We start from the raw sequence: 24924 nt of genomic DNA on the forward strand, positions 1-24924 counted from the left end.
TTGCCTAAGTTCTAGCTAGAGATAAATGGATGTGGCAATGTCTGAGAGCAAAGGAAGAAACAGAGCTAACAAGGGCAACCTTTCCTTCTCCTTCAGACTGATACCTCAGGGCTGACTGCACCTCAGTCAGCATCTGCCTGAGCTGCTGCTGGGTGCTCTGAGCAGCTCTGGGCTGGCAGACTCCATTCCCTCTCCTTCCAGCACGCTTTGTGCCAAGGGGCAAAATGGGTCCTGGGGTGACCTGGAGGGAGCCAAGTGCCAGAAGGCTCCTGTAGGATGCCAAACATCCTAATCTGATCTTCCCTCTTTTTGTCTTGCTGCTTGCATGCCATGCTCCCCATGGGAAGGCAAAGCCCCTTGCTAGCCCCTTTCTCTGCCATGTGGCTGGTGGCAATGCCAGGTCTGCAAGCCACCCTCTCCTCCAGCACATATATTAATGCAGGCCTCCAGCAAAATTGCTCCCTCCTCCATTCCTTTGGAGGAGGCTTCATTTGGGGCTTCCCAGATCAGAGCCCAGAATGTGCTATGTCCTTGTCTCTCCCCAGAGCTGCAGGAGCTGGGCTGGGCTTTGCCAGTCAGGGAATGGGGTTGTTCCTGACCCGGAGCACAGGGCACTGGAGGGGACAGTGCTGGGGACCGCATGTGGCTCTGCCCTGGCTGGCAGCTGGCTGCTTGTTCCTGCTTATTCCTGCACATTTCCTGCACAACTTCATTGCTGGGAGGGCTGGGCATTAGATGAAGTCGTGGATGTGGGTCTGAGGCTGTCTGAAGCTCGGCTGTGAACTTTCCTGAGTGTATGCAGTCAGTATTGAGGTATCCCTGCCTGGTACCAGCTGGCTGCTCGTTCCTGCTTATTCCTGCACATTTCCCACACAACTTCATTGCTGGGAGGGCTGAGCATTAGATGAAGTTGTGGATGTGGGTCTGGGGCTGTCTGAAGCTCGGCTGTGAACTTTCCCGAGTGTATGCAGTCAGTATTGAGGTATCCCTGCCTGGTGCCAGGCTTTTGCTCCCTGCTCCTGACAAGGATCCCCAGCGCGGCTGTTAAAGGCCAGCAGTGCAGGCAAAGCCAGCGTTGTCCTGAAACAGCAAACTTTGCCAACAGGTTAGGAATCCTTGTGGTTGCTGGGATCGACACTCATGGATTGAGCCCCCCCGGGCTCTGCCCCACCTCCTCTCACCCCACACAGCTTTAGCAGCCGGTTAATGAGGCTTTTGGTGCGGTTTGCGTGTCTTTTGTGCTCCTTTTTGGGTAGGGCTGGGGATGGGAGCTGGCCGCCAGCTCCGCTAGCCCCAGCAAGGTCCTGCTGGCCCTCAGCCTTGCATTTCCCAGGGGTTCCCGCAGCCCCAGGGCCGTGCCGTGATTTCGGCAGCACAGCTGAGGCAGGATCTGCTGTGGGATGCAGAGTGGATGCGCAGCTCCACATGGCCGGAGCTGCTGGAACCAACACTGGTGGAGCAGCACATCACCCCCTCCTTCCCCACGACGCTCCTCCCCTGAACAACTTAACCTCTCCCCCTGCTCCCGATTCCCGATCCATAGCGGAGCCGCCGTGCATTGATTGGCGTCTCCGCCGGGCGATTATGCTGCGTGCCCGGAGCGCCGGGAATTCGCGGGGAGCCGAGGCAGCCGAGCAGGGCAGCGGGCGCTGAGGAGGAGCGGGGCAGCGCGGGGGAGCGCGGGGCTGGCGCGGCCCGGGCCCGGCCGCGGCCGGCGTGAGGCGAGCATGGGCCCGCGGCGGGGAGAAGCTGCCCCGGCACCCTCCGAGAGCCCCCTCAGAGCCATGCCCCGGCCCCGGCTGCGCTCCGGACGGCTTTGAAGTTTAGAGGAGGCACTTGTGTCGGGAAAGGCGAGCGATGAACTGAAGATTAAACATGTATGGGAATTATCCTCACTTCATTAAGTTTCCTGCGGGCTTTGGCAGTAAGTGTTTTACTTGCGTTTACGGGGTTAGGGGGAGGAACTGGTCCCACGGTGGCGGCGAGGGGGGGTGTAAAGGGAATTTAAAAACGTAAAGGGAATTTAAAAAGTTAAATTCCCAGCTAGGAATTTAAGCTAGCTGGGATGTGGCTGTAACCTGCAGTGCCCGTGTGCTTGTGAGCGAAGCTGTCCTGTGGTTTTATGTGCTGTGAACTTCTGCACGGCCACGCCAGGCTGCCTGAAATTCTGCAGGCTGCGCTTTGAAGTTCAGCGGATCGCTTGGGAGATGCGTGTTTGTGTCTGTGTGTGCTGGCTTGAATCTCTTCATTGTAAGAACAGCGTCAAACCGAGTAAGCATCTTTCCCATTTCATTTTTATTAATTTGTTTAGGGGAGGAAAAAATTACTTTTTAAACCTGAAACGCCTCCCTAGAAAATCTTACGAGGGCTAATTCCTTGCTTTGCGGGGCTGTCTCCTGCCCCTGTGACACAAATCCCACCATCATCGTGTGGAGCTGTGTCAGATGAGCCAAGGGAGGCTGTGACACCCCTGTGCCCACCGAGAGCGAGCCCTGGCCGCAGGAACCGCGGCTCCTCTCGGGAAATGCTCTTTGGGAATACTCTTTATGTTTTATCTGAGGTTATTCCCCTTGCCCTGACACAGGGGGAATGGGCTGAGGAGCTGTGGGTTGGAGTGCTTGGCTGCGAGGGGCTGGGAGCACCCACCTATGGACTGCTGGAAGTACTGATAGAACAAAGTGCATGTGTGTGCAAAGTCTTTCCTTAAGTTGTTCCCAGCCCTTTAAGGTGGGGAAATACCTCCAGGATTCTCTCTGGAGGCCCCCATGCTGTGTAAATCAGCCTGGTATTTCTCTGCTGGAGAAGCAGTTCCTGCAGACATGCACATGGGATGTTCCCACTATGTGTGGGGTTTTTTCCCCCTCCCTTTTTCACCAGATGCTCACCTCTGGTAATTCGCCAACTCCAGGAAAGTATTGCATCAAGTTATCCTCGAGTTTCACAAGAGCTTGACTTTTCAAAATACCTTTTTAGGCTGTTTCTGCAGATTCTCGTTGGGAGAATCTGTTGCTCACTGGTGGTTTTAAGGACCCAGCAAAGACAAGCTGAACTCTCTCCTACTGCTGCAATAAGAAGGAAACAATGAAAGTGTTATTTGTGTTTGATTTATTTCTATTACAAATAAGAACAAAACAATGAAAGTGTTATTTGTGTTGAATTTATTTCTGTTACAAACTTGCAACGAACCAAAGGAAAAGTGACAGTCAAGCTGATCTTCATAGGAACCAGGCAGAGATCCCTGTAGGGACAAGGGTCACAACACTCAGCAGAGCCTTTGGGAGATTTCTAGGAGAGGAAATTGGTAATAGGAGCAGAGGGATTTCTGTTCCACCAATAAAGGCGAAGGGACTCCTCTCTAACAGTTCAGTATATTGGGAGTTTAACTTCCATTTAAAGTACTGAACTAGTGTTTTAACCTGCTTCTAACTTGGTATGAGAAACAGAGGTATTTTCTGTATGTGAATGCCTGGCAGAGATGCAAAAGCATTGGCCAAGTTCTGTTTGGGATGCATTAAAACAGTTCCTCTGTCCTGTCTTGTGCTCCCTGGGTGGAGTTTACCACTCCTGGCCATTCTCCCCCCAAAGCCAGAGGAGCTTCCATGTCCCTGTGGCAGCTCCCTCTCCTTTGAGGGGCATTCTGGCTGGCTGAGGAAGCAGGGCCTGTTTTGGGCAGACAGCTTTAGGGCTGTGTGAAAGAGCAGCCAGGCTTTGGAGGAGGAGGAGGAGAGATGGTGGTGACCATGGTGGAAGGGATCTTCCACTGCCTTGGGTCCTCACCACCAGGCAGCCTGCATCTCCATCAGGCCCACCATGTGTTCCTGGTGTTTACTGCTCCCCCATCCTTGGAAAAGCCATGAAACTCTTCCTGGAACATCAGGGTCCACACTAAGCTGTCAGCTTGTAGCATTCATTGCACGGTGTTGCTGGAGGGCAAAGTTAAGGTGATGCAGGTTCTGCTGCTCTTCTTGCATTCAGATTTCCTTTAGCTCTGAAATTCTGGGCTTCAATTTCAGCATAATGGCAAAAAAAAGGTATCAGCTTGCTGTCTTTTTCTTTGCTTTCAGGTAGCTGTTGCATCTGCTTTACCTTAATTTTATCTGCATTCAGGATAGAAATAAGGTGCATGTTTTTGATGGGGTGTGCAACACTCACTTTGATCTTAAACATCCGAATAGCACCACCAAATTTGTCTGAGAAATACATCCACAAGCAGGTCATAAGCATATGATTTGTGATGAGAAAAGGACAATCAGACTCCAAGGTGTCACAGATGAGTTTGTGGAATAGCAGGGAAAATGTTCAGATGAGCCACCCTTAGATATCTAAAGCAGGAGATGTGCTGGGCTGCAGGAGCAAAAAAAGAGCTTAAAAATGTGGTTTTATTTTCCAGAAGGATGCACCTCACCCCAAGCCCAGCTCCCAGGGCAAGGAAAGATGCTGTGCTGGCTGTCCTCTCTCTCTGGGCACTCTCTGGCACCGTTGGTTGGGGACAAGAACTAACTTGGCTCCTCCACAAAGTCTCTTTTATTGGTACTCATGTAACTTGGCCTGTGGCCACACCACCTCCGGCTGCAATCTTGTCAGCTCTCCCAAGCAAAGCAGGGTTAGGCCAGGTCGTTTAGGGGATAGGGAGAGGAAAACCCACATTGTGCTGGGCTGGCTCTGCTGCCTGCCTGCCTGGCACCTTTTTCACATGTGATGGTCCCAGGTTTTGTGACCTGCAGGATGATTTTTCCCCTGGATGTCATGGCTTGCTGTGTCCATTCCTGTAATTGTGGATGTGAGGATGGAAAAGAGCCCTTAGTGACTGGGCAACTCTGGTATCTAAGAAAATGAAATTTTAAGAAAATGAGATTTTAAATTTTGTGAAAATTTTTCTTTTAAAGCAGGAGACGCCTGCCTTCAGTTGCCTGGGGCAACCACAGTTCCTGCAGTCAGTGGGATCCATTCTCCTGGGGACTTGTAGCTTCTCCACAAATTCAAACAAAACTGTAGGAATTTGTACGTGTTTCTTCCTGGTGGCTGCTGGCCAAGTGGGAAATCTGATCAAACAATAATTGTAAAAACCCTTCAGGCCTCAAATTCAACGACTTTTTCCTTTTTTTTTTTGGAGACAAGGAGCTTTATCCAACTCTTGTGTGTTACTGTGGCCACCAGGGAGATGTGACACCTTGTTAGGGTGAGTAAATTTGGCTTGCAGCTCTGTTTTAATTACTCGATGTGTAGTTGCTAAAGGAGTCTTTCCCTGGTGCAGGCTCAGCAGCGGATGCTATTTTGAGGTCTTGGCCTGATTGGACTGAAATTGGACAGTGGGTCAATAGCTTAGTAAGTCCAAGGACGTTTGGACAGGACACACAGTTTTTTGTGGCCAGGTTTTGGATGGCCCCTGTTGCAAGGGAGGCACAGGAGCATTACCAGAGAAGAGAGGAAGCAGCTTTTCCCACCACCTGGAGGGCTGAGGGAAATTTTCTGCTGCCCAATGTAGGTCCCTGTTGGAGAAACCCCTGCTCCCATAGTGCCACTACAGCTCCTGAGAGTTTTCCTCCTCGTTTTTAGTGCTCAGGGAAGGCTGCATTATTTATTGGCATGGAGTTGAGCAGGAAAGATGGAAACACAGAGGTCACTGGACCTTAGAAGCAAGGCAAACCCACTAACCTTTCTGTGGGATATTTGTACTGTCTGTGGGAATCTGCTTGGATGGTTAAAAATATCCCCAGAAAGGGAAGAGTTTTTTGGTTCATCCTCTGTGTGTTAAACAAAAACAACTTCTGCAGTCACAGCAGCAGAACCTTGCTGGATTCCAGTTATGGTGGGTATCCTGCTACCATCACTGCAGCCACTTTCAGGAGTGTTTCTCTCAGGTATTTCCCTTTCAAGGTCGTCCCCAAGGACCAGCTGTTTGCCAGGCTGTACCTCCCACGCACACTCGTGCTCCTCTCCTGAAATCAGCCCTTCTCTGCCCACTTCTCGGTGCTTTCTGCTCTGCAGAGGATGAAATATCTGCAAAGTCATGTGTCAGGCAGGGCAGCTCACACCTTTAAATGTATGTCAACCTTTTCTCTGAAGCCTTGGGAGCATAAGTGTTTTTCATTGTTTGATGAGTTCCAGCTTTTGATTCTCTCTGATATTAAAAAGGAAACTGTGAATGTTGAGAGTATCATCATCTCTAGGCTTGCCAGGGATCTTCAAGGACTGTTTTAGGCCTTAGATGAGGTGAGACCTCAGTGCTGAACATGGATATTTCTCTCAAGGCTTTGCTTAGAGTTGAAGGGACATTGTCCAAAACAAGCCTGCAACCTGTGGTGGTTAAACAGTGTGTGCAGTGCTTGGATGTTTTTGGGCTCTGCATTTTGATTCTTCTCTCTGCTCAGGTGTAACCGCTGAAGCTGATGTTTGCTGCCATTATTTGTGTGAAAATCAAGGCAGTTTTATTGCTTGCAGCCTGGTTCCTTCTCTTCCTACTGCGTTCACTCAGATATTTGGGGTCACTTTTGTGCTCCTGCCAGAAGAGAAGTCTTTGTTTCCATGCCTTCCTCAGCTTCCCCTGTGAAGTGCTTGGAGCACAGAGGTGCATCCAAAGTGCCTTTTTCAAGCTCACCTTGGTTCAGTTTCACTGTGCCAGCCCAGACCTGGCTGTTTAGGGTTGGTGTGGTGGACCTGGAGCTTTTGTGCTCTGCAGGTGCATGTGTTGGACACCTCCACATCTGCTGTGGTGTAGATGGTGTTCTACTCCTGATTTATGAGGCCATTCATGCAAGCTTCCTATCCCTGGACTAGGATTTTGCTGAAGTGAAGATGAAGCACAGTTGGAGTGGAGTATGAAAGCTTTGTGTGCTTGCTCAGCTTCAGTAGCTGGTGGGTGAGGGTAATGCTGTTGCTTATGCCCTCAAGGGCAGTAATTTCAAAATGCAGAGAACTGAGTGTTTCTTGGGGTCTTTCTTCATTATTTTTCCTAATGTCAGCAGGGATGCTTAAGCTGGCATTGGATATTATCCTTAATCTAAAGCAACAGTATGGACACTGTATTTCTGTGTGTGTACTTCAGCTGCTCCCTGCCACAAACAATGCTGTAATTTGCAGAGCCACTTTGAAGCACCCAGAACCAAATTCTTCTTTCTTAAGCTTTGCCCCCTTCAAAGAGAAGTCTGGAGTGTGTGCTTCTGTTTAAGGCAGCTTGTGGAGAGCTGATGGAGGCACTGGCTTCTCTGGGCAGTGCATGTTTGCAGCAGAGATACTGGAAAATCCACACAATCCACCTGTCCTCCCTTCCCCTGCTCCTCCAGAGAGAAATAAGTACAAAATCGAGCTGCCCTGAACTTGGACAGGAAACTTCTGTATTGTATTAGCAGGGTGCCCTGTGGCAGGAAGGAATGATGAATCTGATTCCATGTTCTTAGAAGGCTAATTTATTATTTTATGATACTATATTATACAAAAGAATATATACTAAACCATACTAAAGAATACAGAAAGGATGCTTACAGGAGGCTAAATAAATAATAATGAAAACTCATGGCTCGACACAGCTTGACCGTAATTCACCAACGAGTGAAAACAATTCACATGAAACCAATGAAACAACCTCCAAACACATTCCACATCTGAGCACAACACAGGAGAAGCAAATGAGGTAAGAATTTGTTTTCCTTTTTCTCTGAGGCTCCTCAGCTTCCCAGGAGAAAATCCTGGGCCAAGGGATTTTTCAGAAAATATGACGGTGACGTACCTGTCCAGGCATGGCAGAAGGACAAACAGCCCCACTTGTGGATCAGAAATAAGCCAATGGTGAGTGCAGGGTGGGTGTTGAAAAGCAGCAGCGAGCCCTGGTGCTCAGTGCAGGTCCCAGCTGGCCTTCCCCAGCTGTGTGGGGACATGGCCAGCGTGGTTGGTGCCCTGTGCTCGGGGCGTCCCCGTCCCTGCTGTCACCTTGCATTACCTGATGGACACTGCAGGCCTGGGTAAATGTCACCTGTGCCCTGTGCAGCGGGGGTGGCTGGCTGGGGCTGGCTGCAGCACTGGCTCCTGTCTCCCCAGCCCACCCTGCTCCATCCCACAGCTGCTTCCCTGCTGCACAGCAGCTCCTCCCCAGCTGTAGGAGTGACAGGGGTAGGATGGTCGGGGTGGATGGAGAGCAGAGATCTCTGCAGCCAGGGCTTGGAACTTGTGGTTTATTGCAAAGGGCCTGGGTGCAGGACCCTGCTGGGAGCTGCCAGCCACAGCTCAGAGCAGGCCCCAGAGAAGTAAAGAGAGAGGTAAAGAGGGAGAAGGCAACAGCATGGTAAAGAGGATGAGACAGAGCAAAAGAGTAAGAGTGAAGTTCCCATTACAATACCATAAATCTTCTGTGCTGAAAATTCCAATTCTCACTAACCAATCTAGTACAATATACAAATCCTACAGCATTTACATACAGCCTATAAGAATCACTACATTACCATCCTGTGTTACATTTTAAACCCTAAAAACTCCTCTTTGGACCCCTTTTGCCAAGCTGGCAGGGTCTGCTCTGACCCTTGGGTCTGTCTGCAAGCAGAGGGTGTTGTTTCATCAAAAGGGGATTACCTTCAGCTGGCCACGCCATTGTTTTCCAGTTGTTCAGTAACTGAGGGATCTCAAAGCTTGCTTTCATTTCAATCTCACTTATACTTTCCATATTCTCAAAATCTTTTGCCAGGCAATCATATTTATGAGGCTTTCCTGTTTCATCTTCCCCAACACCTAGCCCTGTTCCACTGCCATTTGTCCATCTCTCAGATGATGAGAGAAAATACCTGCAGTAAAGCCATTCCATCCCGGTGAACCCAAGACCTTTCTGGGTTCTGCTGGGAGATGTGGGACACAGAACATCAGTATTTTCTTGCAAGTCATTTAATTTAATTATTTTCTTTCAAAACTTGGCTCTTTGCACGGTCCAAACCTCCCTGGCTTCTTTGAACTGAAACAAGTTTGAGTGTATTCAGCTGAGCGAATAATTAACCCCAGGGTCAAGGATGCTTTGGCTTGGCTCTTCCTGCACACCTTTCAGCCATGAAAATTGCTCCTCTCACAAGCTGATAGTCTGCTAACCCTCATTTCTTATATCCTTCTCTGAGCACTCTAGCCTGAAAATGAGAAGCTGAGAGGAGGATTTTCCCCAGCTGCAGGAGAATGCATTTCTGCTCCTGTGGTGGATTACTTAGCAGACTTATCCCAGAAAGGGACTGGAAGTCAAAGTTTTTTGTTGTTTGTGGGCTTTTTGTCATCATTGTTGTGCTTTTCTAGATGGGGGCTTTATTCCAATTTGTAACAGATTGATAAATTTGTTGTTTTGTAAATGGAAATGTAACACTGCTGGATTTGACCAAGTGGTTTGTCAGGGCCTTGGCAGGACAGTGTAGCCAGGCACTGTAGGAACAAGCATGTCAACTCTGGTTTGTGTCATCAGGCCCTGGCAAAGCCTGGCTTTACACCTCTGTGCTCTCCAGTGGGTATTTTCATTTATCCATCCATCTCCACCAGCAAACACTCCTTTGTGCATTCACACTTCCTCTTTGGTATCTCATTTTTGGGATAACAGAGGTAAAACCCTCCAGGTTTCCTGGCTTTGAGCTTTGATCCCGTCCTGGGGTCTAGGGGATCCCCCTGGGCACAGCTCTGAAAAATTTGCCTCTTGTCACCATGGAGCTTGCACTGACCAGAAGCCTCCTGGTGGGAAGCTCTTGCTCTGGATCCTTGTGCAACTTTGAGCCTCTCTAATGGAGAATCTCAGCAGTGACAGCACTCCTGAAAGGTCTGGCATAAAAACAAACAGTTAACTCTCCTGGGTGTCTTTCCTTATTGGTTTAAATCTTCTGCATGATACTTTCAAAATATGCCCTTTTCTGTGTTAATGGAAAAGGATGAAGAATCATTCTGCTGCTCAGCTCTCCTGGTGTGATAGATCTCTGCCCAGTATCCCCTGCAATGACTTATTTTCCAAGCTGAGGAATCCTCAGAGGCAATGTTGTTTACCTAGTTATTTAAAGAGGCGTAAAAGCAAATTCTTTCTAGGTCTGTGCTGCAGATGCTGGGGAGGACTGCGTGTTGTGGTACCACAGGTGATGAAAAATGCATTTGCTTTTCTCTGAAGCTGATAATGGCCAGGATGGTCCTTTTAAGCCCCAAGAAACATCTGAGGTGCCTGTGTGAGCTGAGGTAAGGGAGGCTCCAGACAAACAGCACAGCTTCCGCCCGGTGCTAAAGGCGCTCTGTCCCTGGGATGAAGGACTGGAGCACTTGGGATCCATTCCAAGGCAGGGATGTTGCTGTCTGCTAGCAGAAAGCAGGCTGTGTGTCTCCCTGGTGGTGGCAGGGGGATGTGGGGTGACTCTGTGGCAGCAGGCAGAGCCCTGCTCCTGCCTCCCGAGCGCCTCGCTGCCTCTGAGCCCTCTGCTGTTGTCATTGAGCCGGCTTCCTCCTGCTGCACATCGCTTTCCCACCGGGAGAATTGATCCAAAAAGCCAAAGCAAGAATTGACAAAGACCTTTTCTCCCCCTCCCTCAGCAGAATTAAGTCTGAAGCGGGTTGATAACGGCGGATGGAGTCCTCCTTGACTCTGACAAATGTCTTTAATGTTATTCAGCAAGCTGACCTTTTCCCGTCTTTATTGTGCATCTTCCCTTTGAATCAGATTTGATTGTTACTTCAGGTAGAATAACAAACGCTGTCACATAAATAACTTTGCAGTAATGTTAAAAGGAGGGAAAAAAACCACAAACAAACAAAACACCCAAGCGCTGCCTTACTTGCAAATGCAACGGGAGAATGTATCCTCTGTGCCAGCCGTGAAAAAGCAGCTGTGTGACCTTCCCACACAACATCTTTGCCTTGCTACTCCAGGGAATCATCTCCTGTGCTGAAAAACCAACGGAGAAATAATGGTTCACAGAAATGTTAATGACAGCTAATGCTAACTAGGGCTGGTAAATTCTAAGGGAGGGAGAAAAGGTCATGGAAATCCTTAAAATGCACCTAGATGCATGCCCCATTGGGGCTAGTGGGCATTTGATGGCTGAATATTTGAGACTGGTCCTACAGAAGACATTTAGGCCTTGGCTGAGCTGTTCAGCCTCAAGAGTGTGCCCTGACGTGGCAGTGATCAGGGTTATATTGTTTTTTATACCACCTCTTCCTCAGCAGGGTTCAGGGGCAGACTGATCTCGTGTGGCTCAGCTTGGTGATGTGCACTGCAGCTCTTTTTAGTGTGGAGGGAGGAAAACCCCTGTCCTTGTAGCTGTGAGAGTGCCCTGGCACATCTGCGTGGCCAAAGTCTCTGCTCTGATTTGTACAAATGAGGAAAAATAAAGGACAGATAGTTTTGGGGCTGCCTTGTCCTGAAACTTGCATTGCAAGCGTGTCAAGAGGCATTCCTGGGTTGCTCCATCTGCTGTGGAAGGTGCTGGCACCCAGCTTTGCGAGTGAACGTGGGAAAAGGCACAGTGGAGACACAGTGAGTGGGGAGGGGGAAAACTGAGCCGTGGGAGCACAAGGCCAGAGCCACCTCAGGGAGCAGAGGTGCTTCATCATAAGACTTGTGGAGCATTCAGAGTTTCCAGGCTGGCTGGTGAGGATGTCAGGGTTTCAGAAATGTGCTGTCCCTAGAGCTGGCTTGGACAAAAGGAATGGGACCTCAAGGAAGAGTTCAGAGCAAACTGAGAATCAGCCTGAGGCAGGCAGGCAGCGGTGCCTTCCTCCAAGTCTGCTGAGGCACCAAAGTGGAAAAGGAATATTTTGTTATTAAGCATTATCTCCAAATAACGTTTGTTGCTGTATATTGTGGATTCTTTCATTTCTTTCTTCTGCCAAGGTTGGGATTAAATGTGTGAAATGGTATTTCTTGTTTGGACGTTTAGATGTTTTTTAGTTCTTATTTATATTACAATCTCACAAACTGTGAGTTTTACAGCACTTCACTCTAACAAGCTAAAAATGGAGTTGTATTTCTTTCTCTACAAGGCCTTTTAAGAATAAACTGTCTAATTAGGAAAAGACACTTAAATTATTTTTACTTTTAGCTCAACAACGTAATTACCCGTGACTCACAATGAGGACTTTTTATTTAATATATATACTATATATAAAAAGAATAACATTGTATATTATATATTATATATTTATATATTTATATTGTATATTATATATTATATATTTATATTATATATTATATATTTATATTATACAATGCTGCTCAAATTCATGAAGAAGGACTAGTTTTTGCTCTAAAACTTCTGTCTTGTTTTATATATTCTATATAAAATACATATATAAGTTTTATATATATATTCTATATTCTAAAACTTTAAACTCTAAGTTTTCTACTGTGTGATATTACACACTTCTATTCAAACTACACACTCATAAATCTTAGTTTTATCATTTAATTTTGAAAGTCTTCTCTATGGTCTCAGGCTAAATGCAGTGTTCTCTTGGGGGGTCAGCACAGAAAGTCTCAAATTCTCAGTAACCAGCGTTCCAACAGTATATAACTCATTTTCCTGTATTATAACCAACATTTTGTTCTTCTCTCTTTACAGCATGGTTTGCTGCTTGGTTTTGAGGCTGGGCTGGCATTTTAAGCTGACACAACCTGTGGTATTTTCGGGGTCCCCCGTGGCAGGAAGGAAATGATTAATCTGACTCCATGTTAAGGATAATTTATTATTTTATGATCTCTAGTATAGTAAAGAATGCTATACTAAAGGATAGAGAAAGAATACTTACAGAAGGCTAGAAGATAATAAAGAAAAACTTGTGACCTCTTTCAGAGTCCCGACACAGCTGGACTGTGATTGGTCATTAAGTCCAAACAATTCACGTGAAACCAATGTTGTTGGATAAACAATCTCCAAGCACATTCCAAAGCAGCAAAACACAGGAGAAGCAAACCAGATAATTATTGCTTTCCTTTTTCTCCGAGGCTCCTCAGCTTCCCAGGAGAAGAAATCCCAGCGAAGGGATTTTCCCAGAAAATACGACGGTGGCAACCGCCAAGGTTCTCCATCACACTCCGTCTCTCCGTTTCTCCCTGCAGATTCCCCGGTGCACGCCAGCTCCCCGTCGGTGAGCCTGTCCTCGGGGCTGTCCTCGGGGAGCCCGGTGGTGGAGGGGCCCCCCAGCTTCCTGGAGCCCCCCGGGAGCGCAGCGCGGGCGCTGCCGGCGCCCATGAGCGCCCTGGGCTCGCCCTACAGGGTCATCGCCTCCTCGCTGGGCTCGCACCCCGTCGCTCTGTCCTCCGCCCCCGGCGTCAATTTCGTGGCACACGCCAGCCCACAGGTGGGGATGTGATGATTTCTTTGTGTTCAGGATGGGTGAAGTCCCAAAAGTTGAGGGAGAGGGTTGGCTGGTGGGGAGTTTGGCCACTCAGAGCTCAGCTGGAAAGAATATTTTCTAGCATGTGAATCTGCATTAATCAGCCTTGCACAGACACGCAGAGCACACCAGTTTTAAAATACCCTCCAGGATTCTCAGATTTCTGTGGTTGAGATGATCTCCAAGGTATTAGAAAGTCCTTTTTTCCCAGCCCCACCACTGAAGAAGTCAAGATTCCTTGGTTCTGCTTCTCAAGGTTGTTTATTTTCTCTTATCTGTTCCATTCTTTCTCTGACCTGCTGAGATCTGTCCAGCAGGTTGGGTTGTGGCACAGTGCCCACCCTTGGGGTGGTGTTAACTTTTTATACTGAGAACTATGTGTCCTTTTTTTATAATTTTCCAATCCCTATCACCTATGTTAGACAGTCTCTCTCTACTCTAAACCAATCCAGAAGTGTCACCATCACAGCAGAAGATGGAGGACAAGAAGGACAGGACACACCCAGATTCCTCCATCTTGCCTCTTGAACCCCCATTCTAAATCCCCAAAATTCTACTTTTTCACCCTGTGACAAATTAACTATCATTCTACTCAAACTCTTGTGGCTTGTAAATCCTCACAGAAAGTTGGTAATTGTTTCCATGGGCTAAAATCAAAGGCACAGGTGTTTGTGACTCTGTGCCAAGGTCTCTGAGCCCCTTGCCAGGGTCTAGAATCACCCAGGGCAGCCAGAGGAATGTCCTGGGTTCCCACACAGGATGAAGAAATAGAGCTAATTTCCAGCTTTCTTCACACTGTGTGTGCAGTCCAGCTCCCCTCTGCTGCAGTGTATAATTACTGTACATGGAAACAGGATAGCCAAGGGCTGCAGTGTGTGAAACATTGCCCTTCCTCCTGCAGAAGCATATCTGCTTCATTTGGTTATCTGGAAAGGAGACAGACTTTCTAGGGAGAGACAAATGTTAATGCTAAATGCCAGCCACCTACTGTGTTGCATCTCAAGTTGGCCTGAAGCAAAATTGAGCACTCCCATTCCTTGCTGCCTGTGCTCACGTGGGTGCTGAGGTTTCCCTTCCAGACAGGTGTTAGGGCTGGAGCCTCCCAGGGTGGCTCTGTGGATGGAGACATGCTGCTCCAAAAGCCTGGCACTGCCTCCTGCATTTCTGGTGGCAGTGTGGCATCTCGACAGAGAGCTGAAATGTTCTGGGTGTCCTGATCTAAGTGAAAATTCTGCCTCTTAGGAGAAAGATTTTCAGTTTTGTTAGTGGGACCTGAAGGTGGGAAGTGCTCAGAAGCCTTGGTGGCTCCTGCTGAGGAAAAAGCAAGGACATGGTCCCCAAGCCCTCTCTTCCCATACCATGCTGCTACTCTTTGGAATGCCTGAAGCTCTTCTTAGTGCCTGGAAGGCTGGGAAAAAATAGCATGGGGAGGCCCCTGAAAAGCTCTGAAAGAGGATGAGGTTTGGTTTACCTTGCCCCAGCATCCTCAACTCCTATGTGGGCCCCAGCTGTCAGCAGTGGGAATGCTGGAGGATCCCTCATCCCCTTGCAGCACCCAGCTGTTCCCCGTGGATCTGACGGTATTTGTGCCCCTGACATCAAGGACAGGAGGGCTGGACAGGAAATTGTGGCAGCACTGGCTGGTTGGAAGCCTTTCCTTTGGGACTGGGGATGCTCTGGGAAGTGGTTTCCCCAGCCTGGGCCCTGTGCCAAGTTCCCAGATCCGAGGAGAAGCTTCCATTTGTGTTGCCTCTAATGCAAGGAGACAGCTGGGCCCTGGGGATTCAGCAGGGAGGCAGCTAATGGATTTGGGTTCAAGCAGTTGTCCCAGATATCATCCATGATTGCACTTCACCTGCAAGAGTCAAGCTCTAAGGACACTGATGGATAAAACTGCCCTGTGTGTCCCCCTCCCCTGTACCCTCTCTCCCTTTTATTCTTTCAAAGTGCAGGCAGGGAGGAAGAAAAGGTGGTACCTGAGTTCTGAGTAACATTTTAAACCATAAAAAGTTTCTCCTGGCTCAGCATTTTGCCAAGATGATGGACACTTGTGGGGAGGAAGGGGTTTATTTCTCCTTTCCTTGGCCTGGATGTTGAAGCATAAGGATTTGCAGTTGCCAGTGCCTGGTTTGAGTCTCTTCTGGGGAGATCAAACCTCTGTTCCTCTGGGCAATTTTTCCCAATACACTTACATGTCCTACAGGAGCAAAACCACTTGGCTCCTGATTTTTGCTGGATAATTTTTATTTTCCATGTTATTAAACCTTTGAAGCTTTGAAAATGAAGGGATAGCAATGAGGGAAGATGAGAACAGGTTTCACCTTTTTTATTTTTCTAATGACACATCCAAAAATTCCAATGGGATGAACCCTTGTTCTTTACCAGAATTTACTGTGGAAATTACCACTTTTTTTTTTTGGAAATGTGCAGTTTCTTGGGGCAAATGGAGAAATTTCAGCAACATGCATGGAATCCACTGTTTTAAATGTTACAGAGATTGCAATGAAGGCTCGAGCTGGGTCTTCATCCAAATTCTTGTTTTCTATCCCTGCTTCTGCTTTCTTTAAAAGCTGATAAATTGGCACAACTGTTCCAAACAAACCCAGGGATGGAACAACCATCCCCAGCCCTCAGCCCACAGCAGTGGGGAAGGTGATTTGGTGGTGGATGGTGGGCTTGGAGAGACATTGTTCTGCCCAGACAGCTTTTGACAAGACGTGCTCAATGGCCCTTAACCCTCCCTGCCCTGCCTGACGTGGCTCCAAAGCAAACAGCAATAAAAGGAAGCCCTGGGCAACGTCAGGCTTTGGTCTCTAATCAATGTGGGTTTGTAACCTTTAACTTCAGCAGCCAGGAGCAGCTCCTGGGGATCTCAGCTGGGGGCTCTGCATCCTTTGCCTGCATCTCACAGCTGCTGATTTTTCGATGCTCAGCCTGATCCCCCTTTTTTTTTTTTTGTTTCTTTTTTTAAAATAATCGGGTAACACCAAATCTGCCACCTGTGATGGTGTTTGGGAACCTAAGCCCCAGAGAGGCACCAAATGGCCATGTGTTCATGTGCATATGCAGATATTGTGAGTCAGGGAAGCTAACCCACTAATTTTTATTTATTTTTTTCCGTTCTTAAACACCATTACAGCTTCCCTAGCCATGCAGCAGTGCAGGTTTGATTGTAACAAATCACCTGTCTGCAGAGCTCTGCTTTACTAAGCTGTTAGTATTTGTGGCTGCCAGCAGCCAACAATCAGCATCCTCTAATGAAGCAGCCAGGATCCCACCAGCCTCATGGCTTGGAGGCTGTAAATGAGCAGCTGAGGGTAGTGCCTGCCCTTTTCCAGCTCTGCTTAGTCCTGGCTTTGGTTACAACATCAGGCAGTGTCTGCTTTAGTGCCTGCTTAAGCCTCTCCTGCTGGATTCAGTGGAGGATGTCTGTCTGTCTGCCCAGGGCAGCCCCATGGGGGTAAGCTTGGGGGACAAGCCTGCCAGGAGCAGCAAGGGAAGGGTCAGCTCCATTTGGGGATGGTTTCACTGAGATGTGAGTCTCTCCCCTCTAACCTGTCTTGTGGCTTCTGCAGCTCAATGTCCTGAACAATGTCAGCAGCTCGGAGGATGTCAAGCCCTTGCCGGGTCTCCCAGGGATGGGGAACATGAATTATCCATCCACGAGTCCAGGATCCCTAGCCAAACACATCTGTGCCATCTGTGGGGACAGGTCCTCAGGTAGGAGGCTTTCTCTCTTGGGGAAGGCTTTGTGCAGTGAGAACTCTCTTGGTGCTCTGAGACTGTGCAGCACTGAGCAGTGTGGAGGCTGCTGGGGCCACACTGGCATGGCAAACTCATGGCTGGGTCTGGCTGGCTGTGTTGCAGATTTGTGCCCAAAAGTGACCAAACCTAAACACTGTGCTCTTCTCTCTCGTGTGTGTAACCTCATTTTACCTTCTGTCCCTGTTTGCCAAAGGTAAATCTACCAAAATCTCTGTGTTCCCATATCCCTGTGCTTTGTGTCAGCTGGGTTCTGCCTGTGCCTGGGTTTTCTGTCGTACCCCAGTGAGCCCTGCAAGCTCTCCCCATCTCTTGGTTCCCATCTCCCTGTGCTTTGTGTCAGCTGGGCTCTGGCTGTGTCTGGGTTTTGTCATATCCCAGTGAGCCCTGCAAGCCCTCCCCATCTCTTGGTTCCCATCTCCCTGTGCTTTGTGTCAGCTGGGCTCTGGCTGTGCCTGGGTTTTCTACAATATCCCAGTGAGCCCTGCAAGCCCTCTCCATATCTGTGCACCCCATTTGCTGCCTGTGGCTGTTGTGCACCTCAGATGCTCCACATCACTCCACTGGCATGCAGCCCTTCCTTATCCCAGGAAAAACAGTGGTCCTGTGGTTTGACTGCTGCTGCTAAGACTTGAAGCCAGTTCAAGGTGATACCCTGCAGTTTTTCCACCTTTGGATTTGCTTTGAGCTCCTCCACGCTGGAAGGAGAGGCAAAAACCTGCCTGGCCAGCCATTCCCTTGCCTCCCCAGGGAAGCACTATGGGGTGTACAGCTGTGAGGGCTGCAAAGGCTTCTTCAAGAGGACCATCAGGAAGGATCTGATCTACACCTGCCGCGATAACAAGGACTGCCTGATCGACAAGCGCCAGCGCAACCGCTGCCAGTACTGCCGCTACCAGAAGTGCCTCGCCATGGGGATGAAGAGGGAAGGTAGGGCTGCTGGGAGCAATGGGATTGGAGATATTTTCCTCCATTCATTAGGATAAATCAGCCTCTTGGTGGCCCTCCAAGGCTGGTGCATTCATCAGGGGGTTTGGGACCTCATTACGTAAAGGAAATGGGAATCGTGGTTTGGGTTGGAAAAGAGTTTTAAGATCAAGTGGAATCATTGGCCCAGCAATGCAGATTCCACCAGTGAACCCTGTCCCTAAGTGCCACATATGCCTGTCCTTTAGATACCTCTGGGATGGTGACTCTGCCACCTCCCTGAGCAGCCTGTTCCCATGTTGGACAGGGTGCAAAAAATTCTTCCTTCTGTGAAGGCTTTTTTCCTAATAAGGGCTAATAAGGGAAGAGACGGATGGGGAAGCTGTTACAGTGTATTTTTCTTCTCACCTAATCACACACATGGGTGAGTATCGAAGCTTTTAACTGATCCTGACCCAACCTTGCCTCTAGTTAGTGACTCTTAATGGCTTGGACCCCTTGGAAACCTTGGGACCCAGCAGTCAGGGGTCCTGCAGACTTCTTGCCTCCTTTGTGAAGAGCAACTTTCATTTTTTTGTTTTTGATTTGCTGACTTCATTTGTCACCACCTAATTCTTGTACTGGACGATAAGGGTGAATGATTTATTTCTATCTCTCATTTTATAGTTCTCTGTCATTTCCCCTCTGCCATTTCCACTCACCCGCTGAGCTGGATTGTCTCCCAAATTATCCTAACAGATGCAAGGTCAGGAAATGACAACCAACACAGCATTTAAGCTCCTTTTTTTCTAAGATAAAGTAACAGAGCTGCCCAGGGAAGCAGCTGTAACACTGGGCATGAGCTGATTCTCGTCCTGCAGCATCACCAAAGCTGTGCTGCCTCAAACTCACAGGGCAGCAGGGGACTGCACAATGCCAGGCTGGAATAAAAAACTTAATCCCAGGCATAGCTCCCTCTTCCAGCCAGGTGCAAAGTGGTTCAGAGGACCAGGGTGTTAGCACAACTTCCTTTTGCAGAGAGTGAAAATTTAAACCCCAGGAACCTGGTGGATCCTGTGAGAGTTTGGCTGCAGCAATCACAGGGGCTTTTTGGGAGCTGCAGAAACTGGGGACAGAGTGCAGCTTGAGTTCAGGGGCTGAATGATGGGACTGGTATTTCCTTGCCATGTTCTTTATTCCAGTAAGATTTTGGTGACTTCAGAAACACCTGCATGGCTTTTTCTGCACAAATATTCCCCCCCAGCAGGCTGGCATATACTTGTGTCCTGTGTTGCCCTCCCTCACAAGGACCAGGCTGGATGCCCACCTTGATCCATCTCCTTGGGTGCTGCCACTTCACCCCAGCAGTGAACTAGACAAATACAATGCCTGCTGGTCACTTCTTAAGCAGGATTGTTGTATTTCCCTTTGGGATTTCTTAAAAAAAAAAAAAGTACCAGGACTTTTGTTGCACACAAGATATACAGGTTCTGCACTGACCTGTCTTACACACGTCCTGGGAATTAGAAACTGAGATTTGGAGAGAATTTCATGTTCTGTGCCTTCTTTAGAAAATATACAGAGGGGAGAAGGGAGTGAAGGTGTTGGGGTACTGATGTAGAGGGAACTTTCTAGTGGGGAGGATCAGGAAGAGAGGTGGTGGAGGGAGAGGTGATGCCAGGGCTGGGCCAGGCTGGGTAGGATTTTGCTCAGGAATGAGACAAGCAGCAGGTGTGAATCCAGCTGGGGGTTTGGGACTGTCTAGCCCTGCTGCTGGATGCTCTGGCTGCTGTGGGATTGTTGAAAGCATACTGGGATTGTTGGAAGCATGCTGAGAGCACAAAAAACCTGTCTGTGAGTGCAGGAGTGCTGTGAGTGCTGCCTCCTCCAGCGCTCAGTGACAGCCGAGTCCAGGCTGCCACCTGGAGGCATCAACTCCTCTTCCCTCTGTTCTGGAGCTTCACACTTTGGAAATCACAATCTTTGGTCAAATTTGGAGGCTACTGGTGTGCAGCAACCTCAGAGTTCTTGGTGTGGGAGCAGCCATTTTAATGGGTGTACATCTGAAATACCCATTTATTGTAAAATGCAGGTCTACTGAGGAGAGGAGAAAATGATGCATCTGACTCTATGTTCTCAGAAGGCTAATTTATTACTTTATTATACTATATTATATTAAAGAATACTATACCATACTAAAGAATACAGAAGGGATACTTACAGAATGCTAAAAAGATTATAATGAAAACTTGTGACTCTGGAAAGAGTCCCAACACAGCTTGGCCCCAATTGGCCAAAGAGCGAAAACAACTCACACCAGAACCCAATGAAAGAATCACCTGTGGGTAAACAATCTCCAAACACATTCCACATGAGCACAACACAGGAGAAACAAATGAGATAAGAATTGTTTTCCTTTTCTCTGAGGCTTCTCTCGCTGCCTTTCAGCTTCCCAGGAGAGAAACTCTGGGTGGAGGAATTTTTTAGGAGCATGTGAATGATATTATTTTCTGTTGTCTCCTGCTTGAGGGGGTTTCCATCCCACCTGTGGGGACCCCCTGTGAGCAAATGAGCGTTGCTGTGGCTGTAGAGAGCCGTGTTTGTGTCCCACAGCTGTGCAGGAGGAGAGGCAGAGGAGCAGGGAGCGCAGTGAGACCGAGGCCGAGTCCACGAGCAGTGGCAGTGAGGACATGCCTGTGGAGAGGATCCTGGAAGCTGAGCTGGCAGTGGAGCCCAAAACAGAGGCCTACAGTGACATGGGCACAGAGAGCTCGGTAAGAGCCCCTGGCAGCACCTGCAGCCAGAGATTGGAGCTGGGATTTGAACAGACCAGCGCCACGTGAACAACAAGCATTGTACAAGGGGGTTTTGCTCCACAGCACCTAAAAATCACCAACAGTTTCTCTTTAGAGATACTCTAAATGACAACTATATGTTGTTTTCCAAGCATTTTTTCCCCAGTCTCTTTTAGTTTCAATGAGGAATCTCCTCACTGAAATAGATGCTGGAGAGCCTGAACCCTGTGCTGGCTTTCACACGTGCATAGCCCTGAACACTTCTTGTCTGCCCCTGGCTGGGGTGGAGCTGAACACAGCAGGTTTACTGCTGTGGTTTTGCTGGTTTGGATGGAACTGGTGCTCATGCCTGTTCAGGAGCTGCTCCCTGGCTTTTGGATATGCCGTGGGGAGCAGGACTGGAGCCAGCCATGAGGGACTTGCTTTGCAAAGGGTAACAAGCAAACAGAAAAGTCTAGCAACCAGCTTGATGCCCTAAGGCATTTAGCTTTTATATTTTTCAAATCTTGTACTGCTTTAGTGTATAACTCTAAACTCCATATAGAGTGTTAGCTACTGTCTTCACATTTTGGTCAGACAAAACAATCCCTCTGGGCCTGAAACTCAAGGACACCCTACAGCCTCAGGCCCCAAAAAGTATAAATAAAAGTGAATTGGGGGGAGCAAACTGGGGGAATATGACTTCATTACCTGAAGCTGTAATTGGAGGATTAACCCCTGATATGTAAATGGACCAAACTTATAATTGCCTGAAAAACTTAGCGTTGTCCATCTTGGGTGTAGCCCCTCTTTTGGCTGCCCAAGGTGTGCCTATTGAAGATCTTCAATAAATACCTGTTTTTAGCCTCTTAATCTGGTCTAGCCTCTGTTCTGGGTGGCCACTCCAAGGCATCAAGCTGACTTGGCTGGCTGCAGAGGGAACAGTGGTAACAAATACCTGCTCTCCCCAACAGCACCCACCTGAGACTATTGGCAGTTTGGATGTTGTACTTGTGGCATTGAGTATCGTTAACTCAACTGTGATTATCAAAGACTTTCCACTGATGAATTCTCCTCTTTTCCTCTGCTCTTTTCCTTTTGGTACCCCTCTCTGTTAGACAAATGACCCTGTCACCAACATCTGCCACGCTGCTGACAAGCAGCTCTTCACTCTGGTCGAGTGGGCCAAGCGCATCCCCCACTTCTCCGACCTGACGCTGGAAGACCAAGTCATTCTCCTCCGGGCAGGTAATGTCCCCCACCTGTGCTGTCCCTGTCCCTTCTCTGGGCTGTGTGAGAGCCAGCCAGGCTGGGTGGTGAATGTGCAATCCTGAGCCAATCCATTCCTCCATGTCCCATTCTGAGACACGATGAGGCGTTGGCAGAGGGTGTGGATGGGGTGTAGAATCTGTTGTTTGTAAAGAGATTGGAGTTGCTAGGAATGTGTTTTTTTAGGAAGAAAACACAGAATATTTTTCCCCTTTTCTTTTTTGTAATTTTAATTGTTTTCCCTTTGACCCAGTTTCTGCTCCTTGCTTGCTGCTAGTCAGGGTCACTGAATCATAGAATATCCTGAGCTGGAAGGAACCTGCAAGAATCATCAAAGTCCAACTCTTGTCCCTGCCCAGAACAACCCCAAGTATCACACCATGTGCCTGAGAGCATTTCCCAGATATTTCCAAGGGATTTCCCACCTCTTTCAAGGGATGCACTGGTACCTGGGGTGCCAGCTCTCCCCTGAGTTCAGTCCAAAGCCAGCAGGGAGAAACCAGCTCTGCTGCTCTGTCTGGAACTGCTTTTTGGCCAGACTGCCTGACGTGTCCTGCCCTCCTGTGCTTGCAGGCTGGAATGAGCTGCTCATTGCCTCCTTCTCCCATCGCTCTGTGTCGGTGCAGGATGGGATCCTGCTGGCCACGGGCCTGCACGTGCACCGCAGCAGCGCCCACAGCGCCGGCGTGGGCTCCATCTTTGACAGGTACGTGGCTGCCATCCCCCAGCAGGGCTGGCCAGGCTGGCTCTGCCTTCCCCTCTGAGTGGGAAACATGTCCTTAAAGGGAACTGGAGCAAAGCCTGTGTGGTTTGGGGCAGAAGTGGTTTGGAATGAGCAGGGGATGTTTGACTGACTTAAAAAAACAAGAATGGGGTGAAAGCACAGTGGGAAGGGAATTGCAGCTGCAGAAGCAGATGTTAGGTTGGGTGTGCAAGGGGAGGAATGCTTCTGTCTAGAGAGTTTGCTGTAGCTGTATCTAGGCCTAATATTGCTCACCAAGAGCTTTAGATGGCAAAGCCTCAAACCCCAACTTGCTTGTGTAACAAGTGCATGGATATTGTCCCTGCCGTGCCCGCTCCCTGCCTGGCAGGACACTGCCTCACCACTCCTTCACACCTGGCACGTGTAAGGACAGTGCCCATGTTTTGCACCACACAGTAAAAAGTGGAGAAAACCCATGTGGTTTTCCTTGAGAGAGTGCAAATTGGGAGTGCTGTGTGCTGAACAAAGTGAGAACAGGAGCAGGTTTGATGCTCAGGATGTTGCTGATGCACTTGTAGAACAGCAGTGTGGGGCATGGCTGTGCCTCAAAGATGCCTCTCTTCCTGCAGAGAAGAATTGAGGGTGTTCCCAGTGCCTGTTTTCAGTAGAGAAACTGGTCTCTGACTGTCTGCTCACCCATGTCCCCCACATGCAGGGTTTTGACAGAGCTGGTGTCCAAAATGAAAGACATGCAGATGGATAAGTCGGAGCTGGGGTGCCTGCGAGCCATTGTCCTGTTTAACCCAGGTAAGCCCGAGGCTGGGGACAGTCCCAGGTGACAAGCACTCCAAGCAGGTCGCTGTGACACTGAGCATCAGGGCTGCAGACAGATTTCATGCTTTGGGTTGGGAGGTTCCTCGAGGACCACAGCATTCCACCCTTGCTGCAATGGGCAGGGACAGCTCCCAGCAGACCAAGATTTGTCCCGTTCCTCTCCTGCCAATGCACACAGTGCAAAGACCCCTTCTGCAGAGACCCTTTCCCCAGCTGTATTTCCTCCCCTGACCAGATGCCAAGGGTTTGTCCAGCCCCTCAGAAGTGGAATCTCTGCGGGAGAAGGTCTATGCCACGCTGGAAGCCTACACGAAGCAGAAGTACCCCGAGCAGCCAGGGCGGTGAGTGCCCCCGGCAGGGCAGCGTGATTCCCACCCTGCAGAGAGGATCCTGGCTGTGCTGGCTCTGCCTGAACCACAGTGCCCAAATCCCCAGCCTTGAGGGTGCTGTGGAGCTGGAATTTTGTTGCTTTCTAATCCAATCCTACCCTCTGCTGGCCGAGCTCTTGAAGCGCCGGCAGCTGGGTCGGTGCCTGTGGAATCTTCTGCTGGTGTTTGCTCTGGCTGAAACCACAGACACTGCAAGTGGGCTCTGGCTGTCACCACAGACACTGCAAGTGGGCTCTGGGCAGGGGGAACAGGAATCAGGCTGCCAGCTGCACCCCCTTCCAGCCGTGCCTCCAAACCAGAGGCAGTGGCTGGCAGCTGAGGGGCTGCACACACTCTGGGAGCCTGGGGAGTTTTTGAAGATAGATTTAAATGATACCATGGAGTTATGGGTCATGTTAAGATGTTCAAATCTGGACGTATCTTCTTTTTTGTTTTCTTTCTTTTCAGTTTAAAAAAATGCCAAATTCCATTTTGGAAAGGTACATATTCCCTCCATACGAGGCGACAAATGCTTATATTGAAAGCTTAAGGAAATCTAAGTCTGAGAATGCCCCAAAAGCATTTTTTGGGGATAATCTGGGCTGGTGCAGGCTGGGAGATGGGTGGGAGAGGGCAGCCAGTGGCTCCCTTGTGCCTCTGACTCTGCTCTTTCCCAGGTTTGCCAAGCTGCTCCTGCGCCTGCCGGCACTGCGCTCCATCGGGCTGAAGTGCCTGGAGCACCTCTTCTTCTTCAAGCTGATTGGAGACACCCCCATCGACACCTTCCTCATGGAGATGCTGGAGACACCCCTGCAGGTCACTTGAGGGTCTGTCTAGCCCGAGCCTGGCCCCCCTGTGCCCCTGCAGAGCCTCCTGCCCCTGTGCTCTGAGCCTGTGGGAGCTCCAGAGATGTCCTTGGCCCTCCACTCCTCCTCGGTGGGATTGTCGTGGTTTTGGACAGCTGTAAATCACCCCCTTGAGC

The 24924-nt window shown here is 49.1% G+C and overlaps 1 protein-coding gene across 1 annotated transcript; it reads left to right on the top strand.

Moving 5' to 3' along the window:
* Window positions 1–1763: 1763 nt before the first annotated feature.
* Window positions 1764–24924, top strand: RXRG (retinoid X receptor gamma). The gene is made up of 10 exons (XM_054285878.1): window positions 1764–1924; window positions 13049–13290; window positions 16902–17046; window positions 17839–18018; window positions 20608–20768; window positions 21887–22016; window positions 22611–22743; window positions 23456–23547; window positions 23810–23915; window positions 24620–24924. The coding sequence occupies exons 1-10, from the start codon at window positions 1876–1878 to the stop codon at window positions 24765–24767; spliced, it is 1386 nt and encodes a 461-aa protein (XP_054141853.1). The 5' UTR covers window positions 1764–1875; the 3' UTR covers window positions 24768–24924.

Source organism: Melozone crissalis, unplaced genomic scaffold (genome assembly GCF_028551555.1).
Source record: "Melozone crissalis strain CALT ecotype California unplaced genomic scaffold, PUWL_Pcris_2 ptg000045l_1, whole genome shotgun sequence".
Taxonomy (NCBI): Eukaryota; Metazoa; Chordata; class Aves; order Passeriformes; family Passerellidae; genus Melozone; species Melozone crissalis.